The sequence below is a fragment of the Triturus cristatus genome, chromosome 5_2 (assembly GCF_964204655.1).
Source record: "Triturus cristatus chromosome 5_2, aTriCri1.1, whole genome shotgun sequence".
NCBI classification, from domain to species: domain Eukaryota; kingdom Metazoa; phylum Chordata; class Amphibia; order Caudata; family Salamandridae; genus Triturus; species Triturus cristatus.
The window spans coordinates 140,422,429-140,450,423 of record NC_140588.1 but is presented as its reverse complement, the minus strand read 5'-3'; the positions used below and the strand labels follow the sequence as shown (position 1 = coordinate 140,450,423).

Here is a 27,995-nt window from a genome sequence, read left to right as displayed (position 1 = left end):
TTTTATAAAGTCGAATTTATTGTGACATGCACCCAGTTGGCTACCTTCGAAGTTGCCCACCTGGTTGCCCCAGCCTTTCCTGCCTGCAGCTGCTGCCTCCAAGACTGGAATCTGACCACCTTCCAAGAGGTGTGAACTCCCTCAGGAGGCAGAAACAAAGGCCTGTCTGCGAGGGAGGTGTTACCTGACAGCATGGCTAGTGAAGGGGGACATTAAGGCTGTGAGTTTCCAAAGCCCTCACCGCCTCTGAAATGCAACCCAGAGATCTCCCAGATCCCTCCCAGAGTAGGAATAAGCCAACCCCCATCCAAGCACATTTGCAACATGGAAAGGTGGGAAAGTTAGGCAGTCATGAGGTGTACACCCTCAGAAGGCTAGCCATATTCCTAAGGTGGGCTCCCTGGTCTGTTCAGCCAAAGAAGGGTTCTGCCAGTTTTTAATATTGGTAGAATAGAGGCTTCTGGGTAGAAAAGGTCCCACCCTCTACAGGAAGTGGTCACCTCAGGGGTAGATTAGCCCCTGGGCCTAGTAGCCCCCACAACCCTAATGCCCCTACACCTAGGATTTAAGGGGCTCCCCTGGCATCAGAACCTCAGATCTGATTGTCTTGCAACCAAGTACAAAGAAGAGACCAGTGCTTGCGACTTCAGGACCTGCACAAAGCAAAGGCGCAATACAATAACCTGCGCCAGTGGCAACCACCCTGCAACTGCATGACTGTGACTTGTCCCAGAACAGAGACTGGTTCCAAAGGAAAGAGGAATCTCTCCGAGAGCCAAATGTAACACCAGAACTCCCTTGGACTAGAGGTGCTAGCCCCCTGCAGACTGCAGGTAAAGCACACTCCCAGAGCCAAAGAATCATTGGCCATTGGGCCCGCCAAGCGATCGCCCAAAACTAAATGGTCCAGTGCATTGTGGGAATGTAGTCCTGACCTCCAACAAGTTTCAAGTGGCTACTGCTTTCCTCTGGACTCCAGGATGTGAAATAGCTCATGGCTTACCTTAAGGCTACCAAGTCTTGTTGGTGGCCAGTCCCGCTACTACTACCGTTGTTTGACACTGTGCCATGAGGGAACCCTGCAGCATCTTCAACCCGCCGCCTCAATGGCCCCATTATCAAGCTTTTGCTCCTGTTTCCTCACCAGCCCCATCTAAGCTGTAAAACTAGTAATCATGCGACTCTTGCTTCAGCACCAGGGACATCTAGGACAACTGTGCACCTGTGCTCTACGAGCCAGGTAAAGTTCAACTGACTATTGGACACTGGTCCTGGGACCTACATCATGTTACCAACCAGTGGTTTCCACTGAACTCGACCTGCAAATGGCTGATTGTCACTAATGTGATTTTATTCACTGTGTGATTTCCCATTGACCTCAACATTAGCGTTTTTCCCTTTAAAAATCCATAATTCTGATTATTCTCATCTGTTTGTCTTCATTTTGGTGTCTAAATTTATATAAAAATCTGTTTTTATTTTTATAAATTGGTGTCAAATTTCTTTTGAGCCATCTCAATTACTTATTGTCCATGTTTGTACTCTGAAATGCGTAACACTTGTTCCTCTAGTAAAGCCTGACTGGTCTGTGCCACACTATCACAGAACACAAGATACTTTGTAGTGTTCGATTTGGCCACTATGTTCATGAAACTGAAACCGAAGATAGGGATCAGTGACCCAGCCAGTAATTAATAAGTAAAAACACAAGTGCTGGTGCCCAAAATCTCCCCAAAGAAGCCCCCAACCACTTCCATCGATGGCATAGCAAACCTGCACCATGGGTGTAGCCTACTGCTGACACTAAAATCAATGAAAGCCTCTGGATACCAAGGTCCAACTACTGTTCTTCATGTTGTCTCATGCACATCTTCATACAGAACTTTCCACCTCTCATTCTTCAACCTTCTTCCCTGTTACCTAGTATCATTGGTACTAGCAGGTTGAAACTTTTCTTACCTCAGCATGTGGCTTTTCTTCAGATGCAGCTGCTGTCAAAATTCGGGTAACCCTTCAGGTCTCATGTTGAAACCCCAACACAGTCTTTCATCTCAGTAAATGGGGGCATTTGGGATGGTTGGTAATAATATTGGTTGTTTCCGGATTTGAACCAATCTGATCATTACAGCATGACCAATATAAAGCACATCGTGTGATCTGTGCACTTACTGGGAGTAGGTCGAGTCACTGTATGTCTACATAAAGTACTATGAAGCTCAGCTGAAAGCTTCTGGAGACTGATTTGCCAGTATAATATTCTATGGAGTTAGATTCCTATTGAGTACATCGATTTCAGGTGCCACTTTTACTGCTCTAGCTTAATGTCTACCAGGAGCCAGAAGATGCGGGACAAGCTGAAGTGCACTCTACTGAGTCAGAAGCTTTTGCTGGCCAGGCCTTCTGCAGGTTTAGACTAAACTTTAGAGCACTTGGCTGTTCAGTGTCTGCCTTTTCTTCAAAACAGCCTAGACTTCTGACCATGCCGTTCAGGTGTGGCAGACTGCCACGATGAGTTTGGGCTGAAAAGATAAGGTCACACTGGCCACCCCACTGTGGGATCCTGCACAACTAGGCACTCTAAGATTGAGTTTGGGCTGGAAAGATAAGGTCACACTGGCCACCCCACTCTAGGATGCTGCCCAACTAGGCACTCTAAGATTTACTAAAGGCTTTGACCGGTGGGACTTAATAGGTATTTCTGCGGTCGGGGACCTATAGAGGGCGGGGGAGGTGGTAATTTCCTTTGCCCAACTGAAGGAATAACACAAACTAATTGATACAGAACTATTCAGATCCCTACAGATTAGACACACGCTACAGGTGGCAATACCTGGGGGAGAGACCCCACCAGAGTCATCCCCGCTAGAGGACAGGATACTAGATGGGCACCTTCCTGAGACGGCAATTCCACTAATCTACAAAAAGCTTGTTAACAACATGCCTGACCTCCTCCTCCGTCTCAGAACCAAATGGGATTATGATTTAGCGGGACTGGATGACGGGGAATAGCTTGAGGCTCTTGCCTCTCGCAGGAAAACAGCTATTTCTTCCAGGCTCAGGCTTGTACAGCTCAAAATACTGCCTAGAATTTACCTTTTCAGGGCCGACGCTTGTGAAGATGGGCTATAGGACTGATGCAGGTTCTACAAAGAGATGTGGGCAAGATGGCACGTTCATACACATGCTCTGGGAATGTCCACCAATCCAAGAATATTGGGCGGGGGTGACGAGTTGTATGACAGAAGTAATGGGTGTCACGACTGATTGCAATATAAAACTGTGTCTTTTGAATATTTGGGGTCCCACTGACTTAAATACCAAGGATAAAATATGGGTGGCCTTGGGGATGATGATTGCTAAGTGGAATATTGCAAGGTTGTGGGGGGCACAGGAACTGCCGTCCTTGAGACTTTGGGAAAATGATATGGACCACTGTATGTTTACCAAAAATACAGTATATGTTTCAAGAGGCTGCCCCAACAAGTGGACACAAATATGGAACAAATGGAACAGTTACAGGGGAGAGATCTGTGAACCGCCGCTGGCTAGACAAAGGCATGATTCGGAGTAATATGCTCCCAGTTGGACATAAGGTGCAATGTTTTACACTGATTGGTGAACTGTGTGCTTAGTGGGAACAGTGTTGATGGAAGTACTGCGGAAGGATATGCTTGTACATTGTTTTTACCTGTGATACCTTGTTTTTAATAAAAAGAAACATTTAAAAAAAAAAAAAAAAGCCTAGACTTTCTGTCATGAGGCAAGGTCCTGCAGCCAGATGCAGACCAGCAGGACAGTTACGAAGATAACAGCAGTGCAAGTGGGCAGCAGACAGAGGCATGCCCGGCAATGCAAGCAGGGCCATCCCATCCACACAGACGAACCACTATGTGCACAACCTGTAGCCCGGCCTGCCCCATCATTCTCCATTGTTGGGGCTGCCACACCCGGGAGACCCAAAGAGCCCCTTAGTCAAAAACAAGTGCAGGTGCTGACTACCAGAAACCACTGGCTAGAATTAAGCACTGGACCCAAGGATATGCATAGTTTGCAGAGGACATGTGATCTCCAGCCTATAGGACAATATTGCTGGTAGACTTTAATGTTTTTATTATTGTGGCTATTGTGTCTAATCGCGTAAGCACTTTGGAGATTTTTGGGCTGTATCTCAAGCTGAGAAGGCGCATGGATACTTCTTGTTGTTGTGTTTATGATATTTTTGATTGTTTTACATTCTGATGTTAATGAAGACGTATACTCTATTAAATATATAGTTCTGCTGGGACAGTAAGGTTCATGAAGTGCTACTATTTTGTGTCATGTTTTTAACATTGTATTCTAAGCCTTTGTCACTTCTTATGCGTTAACTGCTTGACGATTCTGCTCCACTGCCCCATGTTGAGTCAAGGCGAAAACAGGAATACTTGGCTGCAACTCCCTGCTGCATACCCCATCTCTCATGACTTTGGCTATCTTGCATGACACCTGTGTGCCAGCTGAGTCAATGGTAAGCTTCCTGATGGGGATTACCCAGCTGCTGAACCAGTTCACAGAAGTCTCAGGGAACCCCCAGAGGCCCCCAGCAGGTCAATTACCCCAGCTGTTTCTCAAGGAGCATTAGGGAGCCCGTGTCACTGGCCTTAGAAAGAACCATCCTAGAAATGGGTGTCAGCTTGAGTCAAGTCTCTCTGTCTCTCCTTGCAGGCTTCTCCTAGCTGCGCATTTCTTTGCTGTCTCTCTCACAGGTCCTGTGAGAGAGGGATGGGTCTGGTGCCCTTCCAAAGCAAGCCCCCCAATTACTGTGGGCCCGATTCACAGAACTAACTTAAGACAAAATCCTAAACTTACTCATTTTGGTATTCACAGAAGTTAGGAGTCCTAACTTTAGGACTCCTAAATGCCTTCTGTGAATAACGAAAGTCTTAAAGTTAGGATTTTTCTCAGTTTAGGAGTGGTAAAGTTAGGACTCCTAACTTTACTACTCCTAAACTGAGAAAAATCCTAACTTTAAGACTTTCGGTATTCACAGAAGGCATTTAGGAGTCCTAAAGTTAGGAGTCCTAACTTTTCTACTCCTAAACTGAGAAAAATCCTAACTTTAAGACTTTCGATATTCACAGAAGGCATTTAGGAGTCCTAAAGTTAGGACTCCTAACTTCTATGAATACCGAAATGAGTAAGTGCCTTCTGTGAATACCAAAATGAGTAAGTGCCTTCTGTGAATACCAAAATGGTAGTAAGCTTAGGATTTTGTCTTAAGTTAGTTATGTTATGTTACATGTTACATGGTAATTTGTAGAGCGCTTGTTCACCATTAGCGCTATGGGGGCACAGAGGAGAAAGGGTAGACAAAGAGAAAGACAGAGAAAAAGCAAGCAATGAGAAGCTAGTTGTACGCCAGGGTGAACAAGCACGTTTTAAGCAGTTTCCTGAACTGCACATAATCCGTCTCAAGCCTAATAAAGGTAGACAGTGAGTTCCAAAGCTTCGGGCCCAAAAAGGAGAACCGGGTCCCACCAATGCGTTTACGTCTGATTCTAGGCACTGTTAAAAGATTCAGATGCATTGATCTCAGAGCACGCTAGGGCAGATGCTTACTAATGCAAGAGGAAATGAACCATGGGCCAGTTTCATGAATGGCTTTAAAAAGTTTTAAACATCGCACGCTGCTCCACTGGGAGCCAGTAGAGATATTTAAGCAGTGGAGTGATGTGGCTTTTTCTATCCTTAAGATGGATTACTCTTGCTGCTTAGTTTTGAATTAACTGAAGACGATGCCTCAAATATAGTGGGATACCAAGGTAAAGGGCGTTTCCGTAATCGATTTTTGAGAGAACAAGGGCAATCACAATTTGAATACTGGCCTCTTTACTAAAAAAACGTCTGATCTTGCGCAATTTGCGGAGCTGAACGAAACAGGCAGAAGTAACTGAACTAATTTGAGCGCTCATAGAGAGGTCTGAATCAATTTGGAGACCAAGACTCTTTATCACGGGTTTAGGAATTGGGGCCACACCTAACTCAGGGGGCCAGTAGGAGGGTGTCTAAAGAGTCAGTTTGTTGCTAGGAATGAGGATCTCAGTTTTTTCAGAATTGAGTTTCAAATGGTTCTTGTCCATCCAAGTTTTTGCATGCCGCATGGAGCTCCTGATAAAATAATTCGATTCAGTAGTGTACTCCAAACTAAAAATTAGCTGCATGTCATCAGCATAGTTGAAGATTTTAATCCCCAACTGCCGGAGATTCGAAATAAGGGGACGTATATAAATGTTGAGCAGAATCAGCGAGAGAGAGGAACCCTGTGGGACCCCGCAACTCAGTTCAACAGTATTTGATTTAAAAGGTGAGAGCCAAACTGATTGTTTACGGTCCTCTAAAAAGGAGCTGAACCAGTCCAGAGTCGAACCTCCGATGCCTGCAGTGGCAATGCGATCCAATAAAATTGTGTGGTTCACGGTGTCAAAAGCCGCATACAGGTCTAGGAGGATGAGGGCCTGGGAACGGCCAATGTCAGCCTGTCCTTTAAGATCGTCTAAGACAGATAAAACCACAGATTCAGCTGAGTGTGCTGGACGAAAACCTGCCTGATAGGAGTCCAAAAACTTAGACGCTTCTAAAAAGGAACTACGGCAGGCTGCTACATGAGACTCCAGACGTTTTGCTGGAAACAGTAGTAATGATATGGGTCCATAATTCTCCAGCTTTTTAGGATCCATTCCCTGGTTTTTTTTAAGTGGAATGATCACTGCTTCCTTGAAAGCTGGTGGTACCATGCCAAGGGACAGGGAAAGATTAAGCAAGTTAAGAAAGGTATCAGGGAAGGCCCAAAAGATTTCTTTCTTTATGTTGATAGGGCATTCTTCCATAGGGGAACCAGATTTGACCTTCACTACTAGATCCAGAAAACATTTCTTGTCCAACTTTGGAAAGGTGACAAGAGAGGAGGAATTAGAATCGACCATGCTGTCTTTTTTGAAATTGTTATTAATGGAGTCAATAAAATTCTGATTTTTTTAAATTTTTTCCACAAAAAAGCAATTAAGATTGTTACAAAGTTCCTGAGTGGCTATGAGAGGTGGGGTCACACGACTCGGGTTGGAAAGTTCTTTCACAATATTGAATATAGTTCTGTGAATTGGGCCCAGAGAGTTCATCTCGAACGCTCCAGAACTTTGGGACACATTCATTCAAATTCATGGTCCCAGGCCAACCTTCAGTAACTAACTTTCATACTTCATTCATGACTACATCATCCTTCATAGCGTCTTTCCATTCTACCTCATAAATCACCCCTTCCACAATCTCGCACACCTTGTAGTTATCATCTTCCCATGAATCGTCGGGGTCATCTGGGGCACCCCAACACTGTTTGGCGACTAACCGAGAAAGGCAGTCAGCGACTTTGTTCTCTGCCCTGGGTATGTAGCTTACAACAAAGTCATAATCCTGTAGGGCAATCACCCATCTACATATTCTGGAGGAGACAGCATCTAGACTTTTCTTACAGAACACATCCTTTAACAGTTTGTGATCGGAACGGACAACAAACGAACTACCCCAGAGGAATTTTTTTAACTTCCTGATGGCCCAGAAGATATACAGTGCTTCTTTCTCGATCACAGAGTATTGTACCTCTGGACCAACAAGTGTTTGTGAAAGAAACATGATGGTTACTTCTTTACCGTCCCTTACTTGCTTAAGGACAGTGCCCAAACCCTTCTAACTGGCGTTGGTAACTAGAATCTAGCTTGAAGAAGTGTCAAAGCTCTGAAGGGAGGGAGCAAGACTTAGGGCCTTCTTGACGTCCTTAAATTCCAATTGGCACTGGGGAGACCAAGAAAACTTCACTCCCTTCTTTAGGAGGGACCTTAACGCGAAGGTGCGACTCGCGAACTGGGTAACAAATTTATTATAGTAGTCTGCCATCCCGAAAAAGGTGACTAGGTCATCTCTGGATTGTGGCTGTGAGAGCTCCGCAATGGTTTTCACCAGACGATCTCTAGGTCTAACTTCTTCTTCAGTCAATCTGTGGCCCAGATAATCAATTTCTGAGAGGTTAAACTTGCATTTGTTCTCACGCAAGGTTAAGCCTCTCGCACTAAACCTCTCGAGAACGGCCTTAAGCCTTTCATCATGTTCCTGTTGAGATGAGCCAGGAAGTTGTCTTGATGAATCTTAACCCCCTCCACACCATCCAACACATCCTCCATGAGTCTTTGAAATATGGAGGCTGCGGAGTTCAAGCCAAAAGGGAGGCGAGTGAACTTGTAAGTTCCAAAAGGGGTTATAAAGGCAGTCAAGGTCATAGGCTGCTTTTGCTTTGCAAATGTTATGATGAAACACGTTTATTTTTGTTCCACATTATTATTTATGAAATAAGCTGCACATGTTTTGTTACTTGGTCCTTCTGCTGGGATTCAGTCCGAATATTTTGTACAAGGTCAAACAACATTGTGCCCCATTTTTCTATGTGGTCGGACACTAACACCTAGACATAATAGAGCTGCTGTTTTCTAGACGGCAATTTATATCAAATAAGCCAAGACTTGCCGTCTTGAAAAGAGAGAGGAGGATTTTCTAGCAGAGGAAAGGTCCCGGCACAAGAGTACCAGCTTGGCACAGTCTGAGATGCAGACCGGCTAATGGCAAATGCCTGGTATGGGGTCCAGCTCTAATCACAGAGATCTGTGATATATCATTGTGCTCACTTAGTGAGGTTGGGCTTCGGCAAATTAGTCATTCACCATGATCGAGCTTTTCATTGTGTACTGTCTACTGATAATGCTAATTGCGTTACTAAGTTCCATATGTTTCTTAATTGCAGTACAGTTGCTAAATGATAGTTCCCTATAGTTTCAATAAATATTGTAAACTTACTTTGTGTCTTTCGTTTGATTATTATGGTCAAGTATGAGTGAGAGAACAAGAGGTGATGATCCGCTACCATGATTCCCTGAGGGCACTAGAGTGTTGTGTTCTGGGCTGCCAACTTACCAGACACTCTGGCACGGTTAGGAGGGCTGGTAAGGCACTATGAGCTTGTCAGGATTTGGGCCCATAGGGACTGATGTGGTATGGTGACTAAATCCCTACATACTGACGTTCTGTGATCCCAGTCATAGTTTTGTTCTCAAACAGAATCCCTGCAACACCCTCATTAATCAAATAGGGACTGGCATTACAGACTTTGTCTTGTTGCCTACTGGCTTGAATTTCTTCTCAGCAGAGCATCTAGGGTGATTGTGATGTTCTGGTTTTAGCATGACTTTCCTAGGAAAGCCAAGGGCACCGGCCTCGTGGTTCTATTACTATATGGAGTCATACTCTGGACAATGTGGAAAGACATTTAGGGCCATATGTAGGTAGCCCAATACCGGTCGGTAACGGCCGATTTTCGGTAAATATACCGTTACCGACCGGTATTTAGGCTTTTGAGATGTAGGGGGATGATTTCTGTATTCGGTAATTTACCGAATCGGTAAAATTACCGAATCGGTAATTTTACCGATTCGGTAAATACCGAATACAGAAATGAGATGTAGGGGGAGTGTGTGGTGGGTGTGGGGATTCGTTATTTACCACCAACTGAAAGTTGGTGGTAAATGACGAATGTCTCTGTTAATGCATTATTTGGCCCTTAGATGTGTGCAATGTGGCAGACACACATGCCCTCAGGGCATGTATGTGTGCCACATGTGCACACATGCAGGAATCAGGGGTGCAACAGGGTGTCAATGTGACACCCTGCCACCGTTGATTGAGCTCCCCCCATTACCGATTCGGTATTTACCGATTCGGTAATGGTAACTGGCTTCCCATTGATTCCTATGGGCCTCCTGGCCCATAGGAATCAATGAGATACAGGTTACAATTACCGAATCGGTAAATACCGATTCTAAAATACCGACACTTACCGAATCTGTATTTTTTTTACCTACATTACATTTACCGATTCATAAATACCGAATCGGTAAAATTCGGTATTTAAGAATCGGTCAATGTAATTTACCTACATAAGGCCCCACATGAGTAGCTCCACATTTCCCAATCTCCATAATGACAGAGGTGAGTGGGTTTTCCTCTTAAATCTATCACCTGTCTCTGGTCTTCTGTAATCTTTCGTAATAGAGTTGTGGTTCATGGAGTGCTTTGTGTTCCACTATGAATTTCGTCATTTTGTACCTACAGGGCTTTACCTAGAAGACAGCTTGACTATATCATGTCATGCTGCCCAGCCTTTACATGGTACTGCTGCCTCGCATATGATTGGGGTCAAACGCATGACGACACTTAAGCAGTACGTTGTAACACTCCAGATTGCTGATCAGATGCACCAAATGAAGAGTATCAGTAATGAAAGAACTTGAGTGGGAGCCTACCAGTATTTATTTTTTATTTTAGTGCTCTTATAGACAGGATTTTATTTCATGCATGGGGTAGGGGTTAGTCTTGGATTCTGAATTCATTCAAGTTGCAGACTGAACAAGTATTGGCAGCAAGGGATCCTGGATACCACACCACTATGTGTGTTAGATATTTTGAATAAGAGTAAGTATTACGATGAACTTTTGATAATTGCCCACCTCAAAAAGCTAGCTGCCAATGATAACCTTTCATATTTCAATAAATATAAACATATAGAGAGGCAACTTTTAACAAAAAAACATTATTCTGCACATTGCAGTATTCATAGCAAAAGGATGATACGAGAGGTCTTTTCTTTGCTTGTATTGATTCTTTTATTCAACATTTTCTTATTTATGACCGACAGTTCAGCGCAGCCAACGCGTATTGCCAGAGGCGTAGCTAGAGCTTGAGGCGCCCGGGGCTATCCCTCAGGTTCATGTGACCTCAGTGACAGAGTCACAGTGACTGGATCACTGTTGCTCTAGGGCACGGGTACTCATAGTACAGCCCGCGGGCCGCCAGCGGCCCGGCAAGCCTTCCTTGGCGGCCGCGGACCTTGCAGACATCCTACCTGTGTTTTAAAAAACAAAAAAAATAGTGTTAGCAAACACTGCCGTTTGCAGCAGCCCGGACTCTGAGACTCTGCTCTGTGGGGGCCGGGGGATTCCAGTGATTGTCACAGTGGAGATGCAGGGGCCTAAGAGGTGAAATACAACAAAGCTTTATTAACATGTAAATGGTCTTTTAAAGACCTGTGAAGTACTCGGGTGCGGCTGTGTGTGCGGGCGCTGGGAAGCTGTCTCAGCCCGGGCTGAGGGCTGACACACACACGGGTGAGATGACAGAGGGTGACGGAGGGAGGGTGAGGGAGACAGAGAGAGAGGGAGGGAGACAGAGGTTGACAGAGGGTGACAGAGAGAGGGAGACAGAGAGGCGCAGTCTGGGGGAGACAGAGGGAGGAAGACAGAGGGAGAGGGAGGGAGGCAGAAGGAGGGAGAGGAAGGGAGACAGAGGCAGAGAGGGAGGCAGGGAGGGAGAGGGAGGCAGGGAGGGAGAGGGAGACAGAGGGAGGGAGACAGAGGGAGAGAGACAGAGGGAGAGAGACAGAGGGGGAGGGAGACAGAGGGAGGGAGAGAGACAGGGAGAGATAGAGGGAGGGAGACAGAGAGAGAGACGGAGGGAGGGAGGAAGACGGAGGGAGGGAGATGGAGGGAGGGAGTCGGAGGGAGGGAGACGGAGAGAGGGAGGGAGATGGAGGTAGGGAGACAGAGGGAGGAAGACGGAGGGAGGGAGACGGAGGGAGGGAGACGAAGGGAGGGAGACAGAGGGAGGGAGACAGAGGGAGGGAGACACAGGGATGGAGGGGGACGGAGGGAGGGGGACGGAGGGAGGGAGGGAGACGTAGAGAGACGGAGGGAGGGAGACAGAGGGAGGGAGATGGAGGGAGACAGAGGGTGGGAGAGAGGGAGACGGAGGGAGGGAGACAGAGGGAGACGGAGGGAGACAGGGAGGGAGGGAGACAGGTAGGGAGAGGGAGACAGGGAGGGAAGGAGACAGGGAGGGAGACGGAGGGAGACAGAGGGAGGGAGACGTAGAGAGACGGAGGGAGGGAGATGGAGGGAGGGAGACAGAGGGAGGGAGAGGGAGAGAGGGAGACAGAGGTAGGGAGGGAGACAGGGAGGGAGAGGGAAGGAGGGAGACGGAGGGAGGGAGATGGAGGGAGACAGGGAGGGAGGGAGACAGACAGGGAGGGAGACGGAGGGAGACAGAGGGAGGGAGAGAGAGACGGGGAGAGAGAGGGAGGGAGGGGGAGAGAGGGAGAGGGAGGGGGAGGAAGGAGAAGGGGAGGGAGGGGGAGAGGGAGAGAGAGATGTGTGTATGCCGGGTCTGGTGGCTCAGTGGACGAAGGCGTCTGCTGCAGGCACCTGTGTTCAACCTCACGGTCACAATTTTTTTTGCTTTAGCCCCGCCCCTCCCGCTCTGACCCCACCCCCACCGGTGCGGCCCTCAGCCACAAACCACACTGTAAATTTGGCCCCCGAGAGAAAGTTTGTGAGTACCCATGCTCTAGGGTGTGCTGCTTCGTAGGCCTGCCCGCAAGACTGGAGATGAACTTCAGTATGGATTGTGGTGGACAGGCCTTCAAGGTTAACTCACAATTGACACCACTAGGGTACACCTGCTTGTGCTAAGACATCAAGCCTTCTAAGGTCTAGTGGGGCCTTGTAAGGTCTAGCATGGGAATATGCTCCCTCAGTAGAGTGGTCTGGTGGACTGGTCATGAAGGCTGAACCCAGTTTCCCAGTTCCAAATTCGACAGCTCTGGCCATAGTGTCACATCCTCTCCCCCACTGAACACCATACTGCCCCACTGAGAGAAACTTGCACTGCCTTCAGCTACAACATAATTGTGCCCGCTATAAACACTTGGATGTGGCTCAATTCAAATTATGCACTTGAAGTAAAAGCAAACACTCATAGGGAATGCAAAATTAAGTAAAGCATGTGAAATGTAAGGAGAAACAACATGGTTACCTTAACGATCACTCACTATTCAGAAATCAGCGAGTGGTTTTACCTGAAAAGTTAAGGACATGACTACAGGGCCCTGAAGGGAACCGTTTCAATGTCCATTGCTTATATCCTTAATAAACGTAAGCAGTATGGTTTAAAAAGACCACATCCATAAACAGGGCCATGGTACACATTTTGTTTTCCAATCCATCCATCAACCAGGTATTGCAGTACCTCCAAGAATGATGCACTTCCCCACCTGGGTACAACAATGCTGTTCAAAGAAAGACGAGAAAACAAAAGTAGCGCTTCACTGCAAAGTCTGTCAAGTGAGGCTGATGTGTTTGGATGTGAATAAAACCAATCTGGCCACTTTGCAACCCCTCTGTCTTGCTTTATTTGGTTATGTATTTATTTTACATATTTAAAACCTTCTATTTCTCTCCATCCCGCTGCACTTTGGAATAGAAAAATGTCAGAAAAAGGGCATTTCCCGCAAGAGTGTTTTTCTTTTTTGGATCCATTTCACAGGGAAGCAACTAAATGAAAGAAGGAAAGAGGTTGTGAACCGTTTTTTCAAGTTACGGTTTTCAGTAAGTGAGGAGCAAGACAGAAAGAGAGGGAAAAATAGGAAGAGAGGGGGGGACAGCTGCCAGCACAAAAAAGAAGAGGACATTGCCCGAGTCCTATTCCCTCTCTGTCTGCCCGTCCCCGAACGTCCACGAAAGGAAGCCGAGCCTTATCTGAATGCCTTTGTCCGCCCCCAAAATAGTGCCGCCTGGGGCGGACCACCCCCACCGCCCCCCCTTAGCTACGCCACTGCGTATTGCCCAGCATTTGGGCTTCCTCGGAGCCAGAAACAAACACAGTATGTTGTGTCTAGAAATCCACAACTTCTCCCATTTGATTCAACATCCACGGTGGTACCTCACTTTAAATTAAGACTCCGTCGTCAGAATCTCTAATTATTCCATTAAATATGTAAATTGAGTATGTAGTCCGAAGTCAAATCCCCTTTTTACTCAATCCACATGCCCGTATTCTGCACATGACGTGACACAGACAACCGGTGTGTCACCCCTTTGCTATGAACACAGCAATGTGCTGAATAATGTATTTTTGTTAAAAATTGCCTCTCTATATGTTTATATTCATTCAAGTTGCAGTTAAGTGTGTCCTGTGGCTGTCTAGCACACATGTTAAACTCTTCTAACTTGAAATAAAAGGGTGTGTTTAAAATTTTTAAGGCTGGAAACGTGTCATTTAACATATACATAAGCTCATTGCTTTTGAAACTGTGTTACTGCTTATCAACTTTATTGTCCTCGAAATGAGACAATAGTGAACCATTTTATCAAGTTATGAGACTTCAGAGAGTGCAGAACTCTACTGTATGTTTATAAGCGCGCATCGATTAGGCCTGTGCTTTAGAAGCTGCAATGGCTTCCAGTGAAGCAGAGATCCTCATTCAAAGCCTTGTGTTATTGTTACAAGGCTTTTTCGAACAAAGGGCCACATTAACTTCAATCTTAGTTTTGACCATATGTACCATTGAGAAATTTGAGATCAATAGGTGAGATGTTGGTGACTGTTACCAAGGTAAAGAAAGTGTGCTCAGGTGGGAGATGTTTTAGTTATGTGGTGTTGAATGCTTTGCCCCTGACGGTCCATCAGGCTCAGTCGGAAGATATTTTTAGGAATAAACTCAAAACCTGGTTGTTTAGCTCTGGACTCATGAAGGTTTAATAGTTGCATATAGGCTTGTGAGCCTGTACCTAGTAGTGCTGGGACACCCCACATGATGTAGCTATGTGCTTTATAGATTGCATTATTTTTATTATTATTATGTTTTGGAAGGAGCACGATTTCTTGAAATTGTATTATAAAATATCCAAATGACAATGTTATGAATTACAGTATTTAGCTTGCTATACAATTGACTTAAGGATTGTTGCTATTTGTTTCACTTTACATTCATACTGTGTATTTACTTAACGTTAAGTATCCTAATAACACAATTTTTTCTATGATCTTGTGTGGAGGACCACCTATAAAGTGAGGTGTGTGGATGATGTGTTTAGTTTACGTTGAGGTATTAGAAGGAAATTACTGTACACCTGGATCAAAATATTCTTTACTTAAAAACTGTTTAGGGGTGAGTGCAGGAAATGTGCATTTTGTACATGGTCACCCCAGATCTTTCACCTATTTCTGGACCCCATTTTTGCTGGTGTTAGTACCCTGTGCCAGTGCTACAATGCATGTGGTTTGGTCCTAAAGTTGTACTGTTAAAATTAGTTTCACCAAATTGGTCTATTTAACTTTCCACTAATGCCATTATACATGGCTCAGAAAATTACACCAGTGGTTTAGACGTTAAATGTCATATGTGGTCTGCAGTGTGTATTTACTCCACCCACATATATGACAAAAGTTAATGGCTGCCAGGTGCACCATTGTGTTGTAGCTGGATTTCAGTTTAAAAACACTGTAGTTACACAAGGAAAGGTAAAGTGCTGTTCTATGTAAGAAACCCTACTTTTATATATTAAGTCATCCTAAAAATATGCCTTGCAAGCCCAGAGGGCAGGGTTCCTAATATGTAAAAACGGGCACACTGCAATAAATGAAATAGGTGACCTCACAGCGACAGTGGCCCCAAAAGCTGTTTTTGCTGTGTAGATTAAGACTGTATTCTTCAGAAGAAGGCCAAAGAATAATTATAAATATTATTCTTTTTAAAATCTCTGCCTGGTAAAATGCTAGCAAAATGAATAAAAGGCATTGTCTATACAGTTTTCACAGGCCAATTTTAACGAGAAATCCAATGTTTAATAACTTCAGTGAAGAAGTAACTTTGTAAACAAGTACTTTGTGCTTCCTAACCTATAATTGTCTTAGAACCAGCTCTGTCACATCACCTTCCTATTTTCCTCTTTTCCCAATCTTTTATTTTACATTTTGTTTAATCAATTTCAAATTTGGAAGATATGTAGTGTCCTAGTCGTATCGTCACTAGCTGGAGTGATAGTGTTCTTGAAAGAAATGTGGAGTGAAGGAATACCTGAATGTAGATGTGGAACCACTCAAGTAGAATATAGAATCTAGTAGGATGTTCATACCATGGACAGTTGGAGTGAGCAACCAGCTTTGAAGCATTTTACCTGTGCTGCTCCTTTTATCGCACAATTGGTGTATCACTTAATCAGTACATTATAGTTCGAAGTTCTTTTATTAGTGGTGATGCTGATACATTTCAATTTCATTTGCTTGTACTTTTCCCCTCCTCCAGCACTCGGGCGTTACCTCTTGCTATAACACAAGTATCGAGTGAGGCTCCTACTGGTATCCTTTCCATTCTGGGTGTTTTTCCGAGGCCTAGCGTATGAAATTTCCTAGAATTGCTTGTTGAAAGGGAGAATTGCTTTTATAATGATACTACACACAGACCACAGTAGTGAAAAATCAATAGTTTCAGATAAATCTCAATGGAAGTCAATATGAGTCTTCTGCCCTTGGACATACTCTCAGTTTCATTAGACCACTGAGATCCGGCATAAGTCTTCAGTGTTAACATCTTGCTCTATTTTAATTATTTTCATTTGGATTGGGACAGTAGAGACTAGGAGGGAATCAGTGATGGGAATCAGTGATTAGAGACAGTCTTTTTACCCTCCTGCCACTCATCCCTGTCTTACGGCTAGAGTATACATGCATTAACTGAGTGTCTTCACATCAAGCCTGACACTAGGATACGCTTGTCTCTGATCTGCTTAATGTAGCCACACCTTAAACAATCCTATTGCACCACAGTATGTGCTCCCTACCTGCTCTGGAATGTCTAAAGGTTGCATGGGCGTCAGGACAGCTTCTTAAGATGTTGGCTGGATGTTCTGCTGAGAGCAGCCTCAATCAGTCTACTGGCTTCATAACACTGCTATCAGACTGACACCTACATGAGCACAGTGCAAATGTCCCGTTTACAGGTCTCTGAAGGTGTTTGTGCCAGACATGCTCACTTTGGTCTCCCCCAGTGCACCCCTGATCCCTTGCCATGCCTCAGGAAGAATGTGACAGGTATGAAAGTTCATCTCAAGGTGCAGGTAATGAATGGAGCATGTCAACCAGCCAAACTCTGGTTCTCAAGATCTCAAGATCTCGATCATCCCATCTCTATTTTATAGCGCTGCAGCCACTATCACCATCTTTCATAATGGAATCATACTCGTACATTCTTCAGACCGAAACTTACTCCTATTTGACAATATCTTTCCTCTAATTAAGGAAAAAGTCATAAGATCCTGTTCCCCTTCCCCTGGCTCCCCCAATTCCAGAACGCCCCTGAACATCTGTGCTGAAGCACCCCTGAGACAATCTCCTCTTACGACCCATCTCTCATATTCACACAGTCCAGTCCCAGCAGATACCCTAGGCTACAATAACCATATCCCTAAACCCAACAGCAGTCTACACCTATCACCCAAATCAGTAGCTTTCCTCCCACTCTCACCCAAATTACCCTGAACATCACCACAGCCCCAACCCCTCCTCAGATCCACTCGCCACATGCCCCTCCTCCTCCCCTCACTCATCCCCTTCATTCTCCCCCTAACCATCCACGCAGACCTCACTATGCCGACCCAGGCTATCTTAACCCCCCAAGCCACAACCCGGACCCACCCTCCCCCCCTACACCCATACCGTACAATAAACTCACAACCCACTCTGGACACCAGACTTGATGAAATTATACTTTCATTGCAACAAGTCAAAGAGGACCTCCAACTCCTACAAGACCTGATTCTCCATACACCGAACATCAGAAGACCGGTTCAAGATTCTTCGACATACGTCCATAGTAACCACCCCCACATCTACACCAAGTGCACTCACCACACCAAATGCATCCACCTCCCATGAAGTGTCTGCCCCCAAGATGGAGAACTGTCCCTTACCCAAATGCCACAACCCGACCTGTACGTAGAAATGACCCTTTATCATCCAATGATATACACTCCCTACTCCGCTCCTGTGAGCTCCCCTATCCCGCCCAGAGCACGGAGTGTTCGAACAACAACCTAAATAAACACTCCCTAATCCAAACCACCCCTTCTAATCCACACAGAGCCCTAAACACAACCCTAGAGGAATATCCAAAGACAATCTTATGCGAGTCCCCCTCACACAAGAACATCAAACTATCATCAAGCCACATCTCAAATGCATCCTACTCAACTGTAGATCAGCTTCAAGACATGCAGCTGATATAGCAGACCTCATACTCACTCATGAACCAGACCTCTTAAAACTGACCGCAACCTGGTTAAATGAATCACCTACGCCTATCCTAGACATTCTGGTCCCCCCAAATCAAGACATCACCAGACTAGACAGAACTGATAGACCAGGGGGAGGTATTGCCTGCATTCACCGAAACAGTCTATTAGTGAACCGATCACATTCTCCGTTACTATCATCATGTGAATATCTCCGCATTGACATCACAAGCAACAACAAACCAGTCTGCTCATTGCACACATTCTACCACCCGCCAGGCAACAACCTCATTTTCCTCGAACAATTCATGGATATTGTGACTACAAACACTGCTCTACAGAGTCCCTAAATATTCCTCGGAGATCTCAATCTTCACTGGAATGACCCCATAATCAGTAGCCTCAAAGACATCCTCATGGATCTAAACCTCACCCAAATCTGCAACAGCCCCACATATGACAAGGGCTCCATCCTAGACTTGGTCATTTCCAATGCTGACTCCATTCAACTAAACAAGATCCTCCCCTGTGATTGGTCGACCACCATTGCATCACATTCTCCATTAATGAATCAGTAAAAATACACTCAGCCCAATCCATGAAACCCAAAATATGGAACAGGAACCTAAAAAGTGCCAGCACAGACTTACTTTCATCATCTAGTACCAACCTATTGCTGCCAAACAAATAGAGTATGGATTTCCTAAGGGGGTAAAAAGGTTGATAGGCGTGAGGCGGGATCCAATGGTGGCTAACGAGAGGAAGGATAGGGGATCCTTCCTTTTGGAATGAGGGCTCTCACACACCCAGCCCGCTGGGTGTCATGCTTCATCACAGGGCATGCTCCTCATCGGGTTGGCGCTGCAATACCCGACGGGCACCCTATGTAGGGGCTCTTTGGCGGAGATCTATTATTCCTTGCCGTATGGTGCAGTGGGTGTAAGGGGCCCTAAAAGTGTAGAAGTGTAGGTTCTAGTAGGCCATGTGGGTTAAAACAGGGAAATGTGAGGATCAGGGAGACTAATTTTAATGATCCTGTCAATCATTCTCTGTCTATTGCCGTCCCAGTCACTTTAGTAGTACCACAGGGTTCATCCCTCTCGCCCAAACTTTTCAACCCTTTCATGGAACCACTAACTGAAATTCTCAGCTCCTCAAACATCCACTATTATATGTACGCTGACGATACTCAACTATACTTAAAGATCACCTCTCTGGATAATATCACAACTCTCAATTCAACAACAACAAAAAACCAGACTTGGCTGGCAGACAACCACCTTAAACTAAACACCCTCAAAAACTGAATTCCTCCTAATCACTCCTCCCAACCAAACTACCAACATCGAAGAATAGCTTAAACAACTAACAGCGCTCAACTGCCAACCTCATATTATTGACTCAGCAAAATCGCTGGGATTAACACTTGACAGAAATCTAAACATGCAGAAACATATTAGTGCTGCAACAAAAAGCGCAAATATTCAGAGGAACAGCTTTAGAAAAATAAAACTATTCCTTTCCACAAATGACTTCAAATTGGCAGTTCAAGCATTAGTAATACCAAGACTAGACGATGGGAGTGCAACGCTGTGCAGTCTTTCCAGCACATCAACGGCCCCTCTAAGAGCCTCGCTCAATTCAGAGGCTAGGCTCATCATGGGCTCAAAAAGAAATTGTCATATTACCCCCGACCTTAGAGCTCTTAACTGGCTTCCTTTCAAAGCCAGAATTCAATTAAAATTTGCTTGCATTACTCAAACACGCCCTACATCACAATACTCCAAGCTACTTGGCCCAGAAATTGGTGCTCTCCTGTGGCAACAGATCTTCCAGAAGTACCAGCCATCTTCTGCTGAAACCCCGCTTTGCCAAAAAGAAAACATACAACCGTGCCTACTCTGGAATCGCTCCTAGGATTTGGAACGCACTGCCCCCAGAAACCAGACGGAACCCTTCCTTTACCTCTTTTAAAAAAGAAGTAAAAACCTTACTTTTAAAGAATTCTCATGAAACATTGTACATATGGCCCTCATCTGATGTTTGTATTACAAGACTTAATTATGTATTCCTGTGTTCTTTTTGTTTCCTACTTTCGACCCATGTAAAGCGCTCTGATACCCGCAAGGGTCATGTTCGCGCTATATAAAACCTTCAAATACAATAAAATAAAATAAACCTGTGGCAAAGTACCATGGGCTGCGCAAGAAAACCCTACAGTACTGAAATACACAGAACAAATCACCAACGTCCTATATCAATAGAGTTAATTCAAACTTAAAAAACAATATTGAAAAACAATCTACAGACCACTTATCTTGTAATCCAGCAGCAAACAAAATGTGCCCTCTATATGTTGTCTCAATAGGTGTATTTAGCTAGGTCTGAACTGTCTCTAGGTCATGTAATGTTAATAATGTTTATAATTTAGGCTGCAAATGATTTGATTATTGCACTTGGTAAGTTTGTCATCATCATAATATGTGATATAGTGAGTAGAGAAAGTTTTCCTTGGACTGGATTTAGAGTTTGGTGAACGCGGAACATCTGCCAAAAAGCAGCAGATGTCCAGTGCACTTATTGATTTATTCAAAATCCTCCACTTTTTGGCAGAAGTTCCACATCTGCAAACTCTAAATGAGACCCTGGCTCGCTACTTATTTTCCCAGAATTCTGAGCTGCTACATTAGCAAGAAGTATCTTTAAAATCACTGTAGTAAATGTCATAGAAAGCTGATGAAAAAGCCTAAGACCTCGGTTCTGCAATTAAAAAAAACATATTTGGACCTTTTCAAAAATTGCACCTTATAGTACATTTAGTAGTATTGCAATAATACAACTCAAGTACTACAAAATGTTATTCACAAACCTATGTTCAGAGATCTTCACCTCTGCTACTCCTATCGTTCCTATGTGGAGTTCTCCTCCCCGGTTGCAGAGATCTCTGTACATGTGGGAATGTGATCTAGTTGTCCATATGGGATAAACCTCACGGAGTGGCTGGAAAATGAAGAATACTTACTAATGGGAGAGGCTTAGGGAGGGATAAGTAGTGGTTTATGGAAGGACATGCAAATATGAACACCCACTCACAAAAGTGTAAGCCCATTGCTATTCACAAACTGCACTGCTAAAATTGCCACAGCCAAAAAATGTACTACAACCCAGCCTTAGAGAAAGTCCAACACCGCACATGGCCACTCAGATACTACAGTGCACTCCTATAGAAAACAGTTGAGGCATAGACTTGAAAGAATACTAACGATTTTAAATAAAATAATGTATTTTAAATGTTAATTAACATATATATATATATATATATATATATATATATATATATATATATATATATATATATATATATATATATATATATATATATATATATATATATATATATATATATATATTACCTACTGGCGGTCGCCAGTAGGTAGTTATAGTTAGGACCACGTTTCCATAGGAAATCCGCAACATTCTATTTTGAATAACTTTGGCGCCGGTCGACGAATCCTCGCGAATTTATCAAAATAGGTGGGGCGCTACGCTCCGCTCCTACCCTGAAAGTCTCGGGGGGATTCGTCAAGCGGGGGCTGAGATAAAAGGGGGGTCCCAAAACGCGTTTTTCCCATGCATTTTTCCATAGGACCTTTAGACAGGGCTACAGCCCGAACGGCTGAACAGAATCTAATGAAATTTGGCAGAGAGGTAGTCCCCAGGTCAAGGAAGTGCCTTTTGTAGCTTTGGTGTAAATCTGTTCAGTAGATTCTGAGAAAATAGCCTTTAAATCAATATATATATCTGAGCCAGCTTACGGTGCGCTTACGGTACGCTTACCGTACGCGTACGGTGGCGTGCGCGAGCGCGATTCTGATTGGCTCTTAGATCTTAGTAAACATTCGAATCGTCCGAAACCAGGAAGCGGCGTCCGCCATTTTCTCTCTCGCACTGATAGTGTGGATTAAAACACAAAGCACAAAAACATGTAAAGGGGCTGTTTGGGCAGCTCCAAAACACCTAGCCATGTTGAGGGAGTCCCCAAAGATCCCCCAAGGCCAAAAATGGAATTTTTATTTTTTCGCTAATTTCGCCGATTACGCTTACCGTACGCGTACGGTAAAAAAATATTAAAAAATAAAAATTATCCACACTCTCCCCACCCTGTGTGCAAATGGTGCCCAAAGTGCACCATTTGTGCATGGCTGAATACGCTTATGAAAAACTAAAATAGTACCTTTCAAAACGAAGTGCATCATATGTCCTCCATGTGCGCACGGTGCGCGAAGCGCATCGTGCGTACATGGCCCATCTAGCGTAAAGTGGGCACGCGGTGCGCGTAGCGCACCGCGTGCCCACCGTGCGTGCGCGCACCGTGCGCGCACGGAACGAACTGCGTTAAGTGGGCGCGCACGCCACGAATGGCGTAAAGTAACTTAGCATTTTAAAAACCGTACAAATTCACTGAAAAAACCATAGGTTTCACACACGTTATAGTTAGGAATTAGCATTTAAAAAACCTTGCAAATTCACTGAAAAAACCATAGGTTTCACACATGTTATAGTTAGCGGAAATTTTACTGATAAAAAACCAATGAAATTCCCCCGTTATAGTTAGTGCAGGCAACTATAACTCACGTGACCGCAATCTTCTGCTGATGACATATGTGTCTTTATGAAAAAAAAATATTTGTAATATATGTATAGCTAAAAATTTATGGAAGAAGACATGGGCAAATAAGTGTCTAAAAACAGTATTAGCATCAGCAGAGGATTGCGGTCGCGTGAGTTATAGTTGCCTGCACTAACTATAACGGGGGAATTTCATTGGTTTTTTATCAGTAAAATTTCCGCTAACTATAACATGTGTGAAACCTATGGTTTTTTCAGTGAATATATATATATATATATATTTAACTTGTTAAAAGTTATATTCAATTTCAAGTTATTTTATTTAAAAGAATGTAGATTAATATTTTCTCAAAATTAATGAAACTGGACTTTTTAACTTTTAAGTAAAAATATATTTATTGAAAATGAAATAAACAAATGAGCTTTAATTTTCTTTAAATAATGATGACGCTTAATTTTTTCCCCCTATACTTTACCATATGGAAATCTCTGCCTCTGTGATTGAGCTCTCCACCTCCATGTGAAAAGTAACTAATAGTAACTTTACACTTGTAAAATCCTGTTCTTGCAGACCCACCTCCTGTTTTGAGGGAGTGAAAATGTATGTCTGCACCTATAATAAATTAATACTCAGAAGTGGTGATTAGCAAAAAAAGAGTAAACCTACTACTAGATTCAGAAGTAAGTGTACCTGTGAGTAAATCTACATGTGTAAATTCACCTTTTAGAGTAGGCCGCATTATATGCCTCCAATAAGAAACAGTCACATATAATACTAGCTCTTTGTAATCCTCTACATCCATGGTTTCTGATGTGTTGGACCATGTAGGTCACTTGTAGTGGTTGGGCATGAGGGTGGACTGAAGAAAAGTGGAGGGAGAGGGGATCCAAGGAAGAAAGACTTATGTTAAAAGACACAGCAGTATAACTTGACTTGACATAAGACCGTAATTGAATGTACAGTGGATTACTTTTATATGGCCTTGTTAGCCCCTGTGGCTAAATCACCACCCAATTCTCGGATTCCATGACAGATCAGAGCTTTAGGTGATCCGTCATGCAATGCTTTATGTACTGTATGCTGGCCGTCTCTTTCTCCCTCTCTCTGGCCTCATTCACTTTTAACCATTTTCTCTCTCTCTCTCTCTCTCTCTCTCCCTTTCCATCTCTCTTGTGCTTTCTCTCTCTTTCCGTCTCTCACTCTCTGTCTCTCTCTCTGCCCCTTCCACCTCACTTTTTTTCTCTTTGCTCGGAGATAGTTTGCTAATTGGGCTGGTCTTGTGTTTTCCTAGAAAGAAGGGTTGGCTGTTCACACAGTGTCTTTCATTCTTTCCTTTAATTTGTGTTTACGTTTAGTCTTACAGAAATGTATTAAATATGTCTAGGAAAATAGTATGCGATTATACTCGCATTCCAAGAAAAGTGAGTAATGATGTGATGAACGATTGCTCAAAAAGCATTCTTAACATCACCGAATTTTACAGAGAAGCATGGTTTTAAGACCTCAGCTTACCTGCACGGGGACAGCAGGAAATATTGCAACAGAGAAGGATGTATTATAATATCTCATTACATTAATGAGAACAGAGTTAGTTTAATTCGCAGTGTAGGATTGTATAACACTAATAATCGGCTGGGCAATTGAACAATTAAAATCTATTTTCTGAATAAGTTTTTTTATGGTGTTAGGATTGGGTGCAGATGCTGCCAGATTATAGATATCTTTAAGCCTTTTCCAGACTGTTATTGCTTAGCAAGAAGTAGTAAGCGTGCAATGGCGGGATTTTAGTCTTTCCTTGAAGGTACTGTATGACCCAACAAAGATCTTGTTCTGTTGCTGAAGTATTGACTCACCACAGTGAACAAAAATATTGAACTGTTACAATTACTTAGCACACCGCCACTTGTTTTGTTTTCAGTGCACTTTTTACACTAGACTTCTGTGAAAATAACCCCTATATTGATCCATCTGCTTGACCCTCCCAAAGGAGCCTATTTGTGTGCCACTGCTGAAAGTCCGATGTGTGAAATACGTTTATATCTACTTGTACTTTATAGCATAAATATTTTATTTTGAACGTGTTTACATTTTTTATTTTAGTCCCTCAATGGTTTCGCACTGGTGGTGAGCGCAGAAGGGATGATATTTTATGCATCTTCAACAATTGTTGAGTACCTTGGCTTTCATCAGGTAAGTGAAAGTTATATAGTATTCATCAATTCTTTCTTTAAAATCACTGTTACAGTATGGCTTTTATGTCTGTGTACAGCTTTGAATCACCAGTGGCCCTCCTATTGGACATTTTCTTCTGTTATGTATTTTAATAGGATTATCAGAAATCATACTCCGATCTTCAAATGTGTTCATAAATTTAACTCATGTCGACACCTTCCCGACCACCTCCAGTCCTGCTCCCTCTTACCTTTAGCACATCAACTGAGTAGTCCCAGCAAGAATTAATTTTTTCGTTTATGAGTTAATTTACTTATTATACTTCTTTGCATAAACCTGCATATATCTTGAAGCTGCCTCACATAGTTAAAATATTTAGAAGATGGCAACAGCGACAGGAAGTGCATGCACTTTTTCACACAGGTGCAGAATCAAGTTCCTCATTACATTCAATAGGTGTGGAGCGCGGCATCTGCATTAAAATGTTATTTGTAACAACCTCAGATATTTTGTTTGGATTTTTGTCTGGTTATATTTGTGGCAGATACCGATTGTTGTCAGGCCTTTTAACCGTCATATCTCTTGAACCTACAAAGGTGATCCGGCATACCTAAGCAAATCTATGTATTCTTGCTATCGGCTGGTTTGAGTTTGAATAGAGCAACAGATTCTAACTTCTGTGAAAACCGAAATGAGTAAGTGCCTTCTGTGAATACCAAAATGAGTAAGTGCCTTCTGTGAATACCAAAATGGTAGTAAGTTTAGGATTTTGTCTTAAGTTAGTTCTGTGAATCGGGCCCTTCGTACCTAAAGGTACAGAGTGGTATTACTCTGTTTTTGTTTAAACTCTGCCGTTGTTATTTACCCTTCACAACTTAACATTTTCTTTTAGAGAAACCAGATATGCATTCCTAATAAGCCTATGACGTTTTTTTTCCAAAAATGATGAAGGTATTTTTAAATTCAAAGCAGATTTTACTTTGTTTTAACTAGACAGTGGTGTGAACCAAGATAGTGGCCTTCATGATATATAACCCCAGACGTTGTTTTTGCGTCAGTAGATTGTTGGCAAAGCTTGAAGCCTTTAGTTTTTCTCGCAATATCTTTGGAGTTCAAAATTGTGCCTTAGCAAAATAGAAAGTTTATAGTGTTCACTTTAATCAATTGTAATGTGAAGTGAACCTACAGTCAAAATCCAATCGCTTCCATGCAGATTTAGAGAGATTATGTATGGTCTACATTCTGAAGATACCAAGAGGGGAGAGTGACAAATACCATTATGCGTGTAGGAAGGAGAACAGAAAGTCGATGATTGGAATGTAGTGATTCTGCGACCTGTTCTCTGGGTCCCAGGACTGCCATTGGTCATCGGCTCTAAATGAAAGTCTACTGTTACCTACCACTGGTGCCTCTCAGTGTCAGATACTAATGCACTTCAGCTGAATAACCAAGTAAATTCATGTGTAATCTTGACTAGAGTAGCTTGGTAGAGCAGCTAAGGTCTGTAGCTCAAATACAGTGCTGCACAGTAAGAACTGTATATTTTTAAAAACAACATTTCTGTGTTTACATATAGGTAATGTATTATAGTTAAAAGTATTATTGTCTGAAAAATTAACCATATGATTCTAGCAAGTTCTGAAGTCAGGATTTCACCACTACTTATGGTGCTAAGAGGCTGACCTCAAAATATCTTTGGAGCCTATAGATGAGGCCCTCCTCTGGTGGGAGGCTGGAGACATCTCAACTTTATTGGAAAAAATTGGATCTCAGTTCCCTTAATACGACTTTAATTACAGTCCTCAGTAAATGCAAATGGAAGTAAAGGTAGCAGACAGAATGTTACATTGTATGAAATATGCTGTGAGGCTTTTACCCTTTGTCAAAGATTCTCAGCAGTGCTTGGTGCAAGGTATGAAATACTCAATGGGTTTGCAATAAGGCAATCTAGAATCTGCCAAAAATCTGACAATCCATCAAACCTTTTTCCACGTTCAGAAGTCCACAGCCAAACGTGAGCTACACTTCATGCGGAGAGAAACATGATGACGCTTTTAGCCAGGGATACAAGAAAATGTCATTCTGTGGCTGCTGCTTTTCTATTTTTTAAACTAGAGTTTGCTGTGTTTACCATATATTCCCAAAATTGCTGCACAATATATAGATTTTAACAAAAAGGTTTCTAGGACAAACGGATCAAACATTATTAAAATACTGCACAGGGACCGCACTGTGCCGAACAATTCACAAAAGTTAGCCGGTTACATTTAGCTGGTGACTGCTGTTTCCGGTCACCTACATAAGGGTCAGTTTGGCCTATTTTAGATCTAATTATGAGTTGCACTGTACTGACAGTATGGTAATACCCCACCAGTTCTGCGGATTTATGAGTTCATCTCCTGTAATCGGAAATAACCGTGAGGACCCAGTTTTACCAGGCATAAATCTGCGTGGTTTTCCCTGTTCCGAGAGGGATTAACATTCACATTTAACATCTGCCTTCAGCAGATGGTAAATTAGAGCCGGGTGGTAGGTCCAGGGCCGGACTGGCCGTAGTCGGCACAGGGCATTTTCTCGGTGAACCGGAAGTGTGGGAGCCAGTTTTGGACCCGTGAGGGCCAGTTTTGACACTGGGGGCCAGTTCCGCAGCAATGCTGCAATATCGTCCCCCTGTAACAAAAGCGGGAGCAGTGCTTCTCACTAGCACACCCGTGCCCTCCCACATCCTCCCACCCACCCCCGATATCGTGGGTTGGTCCTGGGCTGAAGTGGAGGGTGGAGCATTGAGTGGGTAGGGGGGATGGAGAAAGGTCTCCTGGCAGGGGGAAGCAGTATATGAACACACCTTTTGCGAAAAAATCCTTAACAGGGACACACACTTGGCTGCTATTGCAACCAAAGCCTCAAGTGATGTTGGGCCAGTATTTTCAGCCGGTCATCGGGTCAGTTGTACGCGCACCCATTGTTCCAGGTTGTGTAACACCAGAACCAATGTC

General features: G+C 43.5%; 1 protein-coding gene across 3 annotated transcripts in view; it reads left to right on the top strand.

Annotated features, from left to right (window-relative positions):
- The window catches only part of AHRR (aryl hydrocarbon receptor repressor), a 793,419-nt gene that overhangs the window by 513,673 nt on the left and 251,751 nt on the right, over nucleotides 1-27,995 (top strand). For all 3 annotated transcript variants that reach the window (XM_085606921.1, XM_085606922.1, XM_085606920.1), the window contains one exon: nucleotides 24,928-25,017. In XM_085606921.1, the coding sequence (XP_085463047.1) occupies nucleotides 24,928-25,017 (90 nt within the window). The remainder of the gene's footprint in view (nucleotides 1-24,927; nucleotides 25,018-27,995) is intronic.